The 9,741-nt window shown below is 36.6% G+C and overlaps 1 protein-coding gene across 1 annotated transcript; it reads right to left on the reverse strand.

Annotated features, from left to right (window-relative positions):
* Window positions 1–5,378: 5,378 nt before the first annotated feature.
* On the reverse strand, window positions 5,379–9,391 carry LOC120631547 (MD-2-related lipid-recognition protein-like). The gene is made up of 4 exons (XM_039901176.1): window positions 9,232–9,391; window positions 7,366–7,482; window positions 6,379–6,551; window positions 5,379–5,528 (listed from the first exon to the last, which is right to left on the reverse strand). Exons 1-4 carry the CDS (start codon window positions 9,317–9,319, stop codon window positions 5,439–5,441), a joined length of 468 nt encoding a protein of 155 aa, XP_039757110.1. The 5' UTR covers window positions 9,320–9,391; the 3' UTR covers window positions 5,379–5,438.
* Between the last annotated feature and the right edge of the window lie 350 nt (window positions 9,392–9,741).

Consider the following 9,741-nt stretch of genomic DNA (forward strand, 5'->3'; position numbering starts at 1 on the left):
TATAATTAGAATTAGATTTTTTATTATATTTTTGGTTTAATAGTACATTGTGCGACCCCTTACTATAATTTTTTTCATATATGCCTGAGGGAGACTCAGTTGTCTGCTTTTCTAAGCAAGAGAAAGCCTCTGTTGTCTCCTTAACTAGTTTAAACTAAAATGACTTGGAATAATTTCCAAGGTTTTCATGTCAAAACTATTACACTGCTCAATAAAAGCAGCTGGTTTAGCCAAGTTCTTGGCTGTTATGGTAAAAAAATACGATAGCGAAACAGCTATCTGTTGTTTAAAATAGTGTGATAGGTAATATCTATCTCGGTACAAATTATAAGTAGGATTAGCACATTTGCTAAAGTCTATAACATGAAATTTCTTATTATATGTACATAAATTGTACAAAGTCATATTTAAATTATACCTAATAGTATTTTCTTGGTGTGGCAAGTTATGAAAATAAGGAAATGTGTATAATACAATACTATTTACATTTAATGTATTTAAAGAATCAATAAGTTTAATCAGCTCAGGTTTGTTAACATTCCCTCTATTTCCCATTATGATAATTAAATTAGTATTACAGTCAAACATATTCCTATTTCTACAAATTGCAGCTACAATAGCTTTTAAATTTGAGTTGGGTAAACAGTAGTTCAAAACTGTGTGTCCATTCAACTGAGAGTTAAGATATAAGCCCATGTTACATCCAATTTCATCGCTGTACATAATTGTTTTTATTGAACTGCTACTATGAGCATTTGCTTCAATAAAGGAATTATTATTAATATTTATGTTTTGTGATTTTGAGTTACTTAACCTGACACACACCTTTCTCACATTAGAGGGTGATGACACTGATGACACAAACTGGGGATGACTGCCTATACTATCAAAACTATGGGTAGATAGTGATGTTAATTTACCACTGGGTTGGTCTGTCTTATGCCATTCATCTGAAGTCTGTGTGTACTCAGATATCATTTGCCTTTGATACATATCAAACTTTACTGCCAGTGTACGTAAAGAAGTCTGTAATCTGGCTATTTGTGCTTCTAGGATTTGTGTGTCAGATTCATAACTTAATCTATTACTTTCTAACTGTGAACTATACATTTTAATTTCATTCAATAATTCTAAACGTTCTTTCTTTGGTTTCAGAGATTTAACAGAATTTTTATGTACTTTTAACAGTTTCTGTGTTTTTTTAATATATCGGTTAACTTTGATATACTTTTTTAGTTTCCTACTGCTGCAGGGATTGACTACTGTATCTGATTTGAATGTTAGGAAGTAATTGCTGAACGGCACGTCTTTGTCGGTCATTGTCATTATGATGAAGAGTACAGTGTTTACTAATAACATTCTTCTTATTTTGTAGTTGGTTAAAGAGATATTAAGAGCAACTAATGGCAGAGTTCAATTTCAGTCGCACTGGATTCAAATCCGTGATTTAAACCCACACTAAAGATCGGCGCATTCTCCACAAATTACTAGTAATTTCAATATGGCCTTACATTATATGGAAATCGTTGATGCATCCGGACTGAGTAGTGATTATAGGGGTCGTTTGTGGTTAGTGATGCCAAGGGAGGACGTTTAGAATCGGGACATTGTAGCTTTTGAACGTTAAAAATTTTATGATAATAATATTTTACTAACATTTTATCTTAGCGACCCTTTACCGGTCAACTACAGGGTAGGGGTCTCCTAACACAATGCGAAAGGTGCAGTTAAGGTGCGTCGCGTTGTCATTTTTTGAAGAGTCTGTTGTTTGCTTCCGAAACTCTTCATCAGATCAACGTTTATCATTCATGAGATCTATAAATCATATACACCCATTACCGCTTGACGTTTAAAAAGTGCTTATAGCGTAAACCTAATTGAAATAAATGAGAGGAGAGCCGTAGCTTGATTGGAAAAAGCGCTCAAGCCGCGATTGCCAGAGAGTCCCAGGTTCAATGTGGTTCATGTCGGTACCGAACATTTTTATATGCATTTTAAATTTATAGAATTTATAATTCCTCCAAGTGTGGGTAAAAACTCTAATAAAAATAATAAAATGAAATATTAGTTAATCGTCATCATATCAACTCATTACCGGCCCACTACAGGGCTCGTGTCCCCTCCCACAATGAGAAGGGGTTAAGGCCGTAGTCCTGAAGCAAGTGATATTTTAATCGCTTAAACGCACGTAACTTAGAAAAGTTAGAGGTGCGTGCTGGGATTCGAACTCGGCCCCATGAAAGTGAAGTCGAAGTCCTGCCCACTGGGCCATTTCTCTAATTATGGGCTATTTCTCTTGGGCCACTTCACTAATTATCGCTTCTATAAATGACAGAGTTACGATAACCGCCTCCTCTTTGCTGCAGTCTGGAAGATCCATCATTGAGAAACGAAATCAGCTCTTAAATAAAAAAAACCATCATAATTGGTATGTTGTTGATAAATCAGGAACTCTTGTTGTGGCTGATTTTTATAAAAAATTTCGCTTTAGAGATCCGACGAATTCTCCTTTTTGAAATCGGTTGGTTAAAAATTAGCAAACACACAACGCACTGCCCAACTGGACTTTTCCCATTTCAAGAAGGCCGACAACTTAAATTCTTATTCAAGAATTGTATAGCTAGTGCCAGTTTTTTTTATAAATCCCATGGTTTGTTTTCCTGGGATCAAAAGTAGCCTCTATTCCAAAAATGAAGTTGATTGGTCGCTTATTTACGGCGTTAAGGAAGGACAAACTGACACTCTTTCACATTTATAATATAAACTACTTAAGCATGGCCGAAAAAAAACTTAGCGTCCACCCTGAAAACAATCAGGTTAGGTTAATAGTATTTATAGGAGGTTATTTATTACCCAAAAAGGTTGTTGGGCATTCGTGTAGAAATAAATAACCTCTTTCGTCGGGACGTCCCGATAAATCTATAACGCGTGCAACACTAAACGAGAAGCAAGATGTAGTTTAATATGCATTAAGGCACGCCTTGGAGTTATGTGACAGGATGTTCTGTAATCGACGTATCATGATATAAACTTTGTATTTACCTAGCTCTTTTACCTAGTTCTTTTCTCATGTAGGCCTATCACAGACACTTATGAAGCGTTCATACGTATAGTTTACATAATCGTAACGGGATAATGACAACTTCGTTTGCCAACTTAAACCTAAAGCTACGAGGGTTCCAAACGTGCCCTGGTCTACACGAGCCCACAGCAAACTTAGCCGGGTATTTTTTTTTTGTTATCATCATCTCACAGTAAATTAATATTAAGGTTTGAAGTTAGAGCAATTCACACCCATGCTTTGAAGTAAATAGGAGAGCATATGAAGCATTCGGTCCTGATAGAATGAATAAAAGGAAATAAACATAGATGTGACCTACGAGTAGGTGGTCCAATAAATAAGATAAAAAAATTACACAAATAGATTTAGATATGTATATACAAATATATATAAAGAAGATGTAAACAAACAAACCAGCATACCATTTAATTCAAATTATGTAAATCTATATATATAAAAATGTTATGTTGGTTTGTGTACGCTTCAAAAACTCAAAAATTTATGCACCGATCGAGCTAAAATTTTAGCATGATATATTATACGCATCAAGGATAGTTTTTATCTATTTTCTCAACCATTTAATCACAATGGGCCACAGCGAAGTTTGGCAGGGTACATCTAGTCATATATAAATGTATAAAATCCTCAATTTAATGAAGATGTGGAAATAAATATACCTAATATTAGGATTAAACTGATTCCGCTTCAACGATGCTCGACCAATAGAGACATCAGGCAAATAAACGTCGATTTGCGCAGTGAGTAGCAACCCTGCTTTCCCAGTCCAAGGCTGTGGGTTCGATTTCCACAACTGGAAAATGTTTGTCTGATGAACATGAATGTTTCTCAGTGTCTGAGTTTTGTTTCGTTGTTTGTTTGTTATCAAAAAGACTTGGAGAAACGGCTAATGAAGTCTATCTAGTTTCTATTTGATATGAAATCAATTAATACAGTCTAAAAAGGTATGAGTAGATTCGATACAGCCTGATAGGTAAGTATTAAGCTCCTCACTGTTAAATCTAAAAAGGCATGATTGCGCTGTCGGTCCGTGTGAAAGTATTTCACATCGGATGTAATTGCTGATTCTAAGATAAGTACTTACTCGTATCAGAGAGCGCTCCACGCTCTCTGGCTTTATTCACTCACTCGCGGTTACACCCGCGGTAACGTAATGTTATATTGGCAAAGCGGGTACCGTACTCATAGACGTAAACACCTCTCGTACGGGGCGTACGTACAAAACGTACTCTCAGGTATGCAGGTTTTCTACGCCGTAAAATCAAGTTATGATTTCTTAAAACGCACATAACTTCGAAAATAAGTACAGGTGAGTGCCGAAGATCAAACTCGGTCCCAGAAGACAACCTATTTAGCTTTATTATATAGTACAGATGTTTTGTATTATACAGCTACGTATAATGTAATATAATATGTTTGTACGTAGCTCATTTATTGTACACCACAGAAACTTATAATCCCTATCCCTATCCCTACTTCCCTACTAATATTATAAATGTGAATGTAAGTTTGTTTGTTACGCTTTCACGCAAAAACTACTAAGCCGATCATCATGAAACTTTGTACACATATTCTTGGGAGTGTTAGAAGTAATATAGGATACTTTTTATCCCGACATTAAGCTCGGTTTCTTTGGAAGAGAGGATGAAAGTGTTTGGCGATTTTACACAATGCGCGGATTAGAACCGATTTAAAAATTATTTTTGTACTATAGAGGTTATAATATGCGTTTCATTTTGTCCAAACTGTATAGATCTGATGAATGTGGTTGGAGATAGAGGACAGAACTCCTCAGCGGACAGCAACAAGCCCCTCATTTGAAACTGTGAGAAAAAATAAAAAATTTATGTTTTCCCCGTAGATAAAATTTCTCCTGTCTTTCCCTAGCATGGCTTTATTTTGTTTTCAAGGCGATACTGAATACTTTAATTTTTTTTAGAACTACGGCTAAATTGAATACCACATCAAAAAACAAATCAAACGCTTTACGAAGTCGCAAACAAATTACGAAGTCGCGGGCAACAGCTAACATAAAAATATTAAACTTATGCCTAGATTTATACAAAAAAGGCGGCCTTATCGTTAAAGAGCGATCTTTTCCAGACAACCCTTAGGTTACGCAGATATTGAAAAATAGACCGACAGGTAAGTGGTGTATAATAAAAACATACAAGCGAATAACTAAATAAACTAAACCAATACATTATGATATTAATATATTAATAATGTATATTATTAATAGGTGATTTTTTTCATAGGCATAGGTATCAAACGTATGTTTATTAGCCATGGCAATTAATAATAACGATTTTATTTAAATAAAGAAATTACCATGAAATAATGAATACTTATATTATGATTATTTTAATGTTTTGACGATAAATGTAAAACAGCAAGCTTCTGATTTGTTGAGCTCGTTCCAAAGTTTCATTTGGATCGGGAATTTACCCTGAAAGAGAAATCAGATAAGTAAGAAAGTGTATAAGAAGCTTTACGTTCAAGGGATACGAAAACTGCCACGGCCTCAACCCCTTCGCATTGAGTGGGAGAAGACCCGTGACCTGTTGTGGGCCAGTAATGGGTCGATATGTGATACAAAAACTGCGTGAGTTCGAAACCCGGGTCGGGCCAAAACTTGATATGTACTTTTGTTATTTTTCCTCCGGGGGAAAAATATTACCTGCCCGTGTTAGCACCACAACAGGGAAGTCATGAAGTTTACCGGCCTAGCATTACCGGCCCACTACTGTACAGGGCACAAGTCTCCTCCCACAATGAGGAGGGGTTAAGGCTGTGCAGTTTTGTGGACTTTACACGCCTTTGAGAATATTATGGAGAACTCTTAGGCATGCAGGTTTCCTCACGATGTTTTCCTTCACCGTGCTAATTTAATTCATGAATGTTTTTCAGTGTGTGAGTGTTAATCTTTATATTTTAAGTATTTATGTATATTGTATTCATAAGAATTTATCATTAATATAATATGTATTCATAAGCAGCATCATATTTTAGTACCATATCACAAGCCATGCTTACTTTGGGGCTAGATAGCGATCTGTGTATTTTCGTAGTATATTTATTTATTTAGTATTTATTTTAAAGCTACGAGGGTTGTAAACTCTGGCGCCCTGGTCCAAGAATATGCACGAAGCAATTTTAGCCGCGTGCTACTTTTTACTATATACTTTAATAGAACTTATCTACAAGCTTACGTTTAATACAAACTTTGTACTTTTTAAGAGACATCTCAAAGATATCAAATGGTAGTTTATTATAAAATAGAAATATCCATTACTTACGTAGACTTTCTTAACAAATACAAAGTCGACGTCATACGTAGTCCTGACATAGTCCTCTAAGGGACACATCTGATGATCGCAGGCGTCATGCGCTGGCATTATCACGGTGCTGAAGTTACCACGGTGATTATCGTCACTCGACAATGATAATTGTAATTTATCCGCTTGAAATCCTGCAATAATTCAAGCAATACATGCGTGTACTTATGCTCGTAAGAATTATTAGGTACGTATTTGGCGTCAACAAGTGAATTTGTGTATGCATTAAAATGAATTTGAACCGAGTTGTTGAACGATAGCTTTCAAAGTTATATGCTTAAGACTGAATTTAAGAACAGGCTGTCTTCAGCAGCCTCAGCTTTTAATGTCCCATACATTAAAAGCTGAGGGAGAGGATGATGATGGGAGCGTATGCCGCCCATTCCCTCTGCCCCCTTAATGTAATAACTTGAACTTAAATAAATGACAAGGTCGACGGTAAAAACTTGAATGGAATAGAAATGCCAAAACGCGGAATTTATCCTGCTTTCTAGCGTTCAAATTTGCGTCCAGCGAACGACCAATCACACGAAGCGCACCTTAGAGCACGCATTGTGATTGGTGGACTTGCACGCCGTAGTATGGAAGCGGCGGTGTATTGACTTTTTATTGTTTTGATGATTATCAACCCATTACTGGCCCACTCCAGGGTACGGTTCTCCTTTCAGAATGAGAAGGGTTTAGGCCCTAATTATTCCTCCACGCTGGTCAAGTGCGGATTGGTAGAATATACACGCCTTTCTGAATTGAAAGATGAGAAAGAACAGGCATGCAGGTTTCCTTACGATGTTTTTCTTAACCTTTAAGACAAGTGAATGTTAAATTAAAACACACATACATAACTCTGAAAAGTTAGAGACGCGTGCCGGGTTGACCTCGGTCCGCCGTAAAAACGAGCCAAAGCCTTACCCACTACATCACCGCTTCTTAATTCTTTGAAATGCTTACGTGGTGTGAAATCAAAGCTGAGTCGATATGGTTTCTCTCGGCGCATCAGACAGAACCCAGGCCCGTCCGCACATGGGTCTAGCTTCACGCTGTGTATGCTACACTTTGATTGGTCCACTAGAAAAATATCATTAAAAGAAATAAATAAATATTCTACGACAATACACACATCGCCATCTAGCCCCAAAGTAAGCGAAGCTTGTATTATGGGTACTAAGACGGCTGATGAATATTTTTATGAATATAATACACATAAATAATTATAATATATAGATAAACACCCAGACACTGAAAAACTTCCACGTTTATCACACAAACTTTTTTCCAGTTGTGGGAAATGAACCCACGGCCTTGGACTCAGAAAGCAGGTTCACTGCCCACTGCGCCAACCGGCTGTCTAAAGATAAGATATAAGAGTCTTTCTGATGGGGTATTTGAGGGTTCATGACAGTGCGGCAAACAATTCTGCGGCAAAAGTAAGCGTGAAGATACTTCCCCGGTAAAGCTCAGACACAAAAAACTGACTCGACTAAAACTGTTTACTGTAACTTCAACATAGGTTTGTTTTCGATGGGATTTAAGGCCGAGAAACAGTGTACCTATATGAATGTAAAAAATGCTAGAATTTTACTGAAATTGGATTCTGGTTTTCACAAAACCGCTTTATTAGTCCGCTTATGCTTACCAGTCGCAAACATATTTTTTAATCGGACTGGTAAATCCACAGATTTGCGCTTTCTTGCTAAAACGCTACAAAAAGCTTAAAAAAAAATCTAAATGAACTGGAATTTTCTCAGATTAGCCTTCCCAAAATTTACCAGTCCGAATTGATTGGTTCTTTTATATACACTTGTGTGAAACAGCAGGAAATAGCTAGTAGTTTAATGAGTAGGTAGATTCATAAGCTTTGAAACACTTTACCTTCACTAGTGATCTAGTTTTTGCTCAAAGAACAAGCTCGCATCGAGGTTATTATTGTAAACTAGAATTAAATGGAGCAATATTTTTAATGACCAAAACAGGCGAAGGCTCTCGATTAAATACAGTTTTCATGTACAATCTGACCAGACGGATGTTATTGGATAGAAGCAGGCGTTACTTTGCGGAAATCCATGATATATTATGAAAATTAAGCTTAATTTGCTACATTTTGCGAAATTCAGGAGAATCTGTTTGGTATAATTTATAATTTCTCCAATTTTTATACTCCACACCAAACAGATCTTTGGCAATGTACCCTCTACGCGCGTTTCGCTCCGAAACCGGAGCATCCTCAGGAGATGTTGAGGATGCTCTGCTTTACAATTAAACTGATGAATATTTCTAAGAATAATATACGTAATTACTTATAATATCCAGATAAACACCCAGACACTGAAAATCATTCATATTCATAACACAAACATTTTCTAATTGTGGTAATCCCATTTGGAGGCAACATGTAAAACTGGCTAGCTATATTTGGTGTCAACTGAGACACATAATCTGTCTGCTGGTCCCCCTAAATGTCGGTCGGTTTGACGGCCGATTGGCGCAGTTTGCAGCGACCCTGCTTTCTCAGTCCAAGGCCGTGGGTTCGATTCCCACAACTGGAAAATGTTTGTGTGATGAGCATGAATGTTTTCAGTGTCTGAGTGTTTATATGTATTATAAGTATTTATGTATTATATTCATAACAATATTCAACAGCTATCTTTGTACCCATAACACAAGCTACGCTTACTTTGGGGCTAGGTGGCGATGTGTGTATTGTCGTAGTATATTTATTTATTTATTTTATTTATATAAATGCGTTACGTAATTAATCGACGTCCTCAAATGGACTGCCACTAAGTAAAACGTACTTCTCTACTCTATAATACTCACCATTTGGACAAAACTTCCTGTTCACATATTCCGAAGTTGCCACATATATTAAGCACAGCGCGAGAAATAAAACTGCACGAACGGCCATTTTCAATATGAAGTTGTTTACAAATTAACTAAATCACTACTCGGTAATTCGATAACGAGCGGCGTAAACTGTTTGCACAGCTTTAATTTGCAATAAACAGACCCTGATCATTATCATTACGATATTATTTTACGCACTGTGCCCTTAGCATGAAACTTGCTCTTACGAGCAAACGTTGATATTTTTTTTATTCAACTACAAGTTAGCCCTTGACTGCATGCATTCTCACATTTTGGTACACAGTCTAAGATGGTAGCCGGCTAATCTGTTAGGGTTATTGCTGTTATTTTAAACCCATACCTTTACGGTTTCTATGTGATATTGTACCGGAATGCTAAATTTCGTGCGTTGCGGTACGTTCTTGTCGGTAGGGATATCGGTAGGGTTAGTCACCAGACTAACCCTACCGATATTCCTCCGAC

Source organism: Pararge aegeria, chromosome 18, assembly GCF_905163445.1.
Source record: "Pararge aegeria chromosome 18, ilParAegt1.1, whole genome shotgun sequence".
In the NCBI taxonomy this organism is placed as follows: Eukaryota; Metazoa; Arthropoda; class Insecta; order Lepidoptera; family Nymphalidae; genus Pararge; species Pararge aegeria.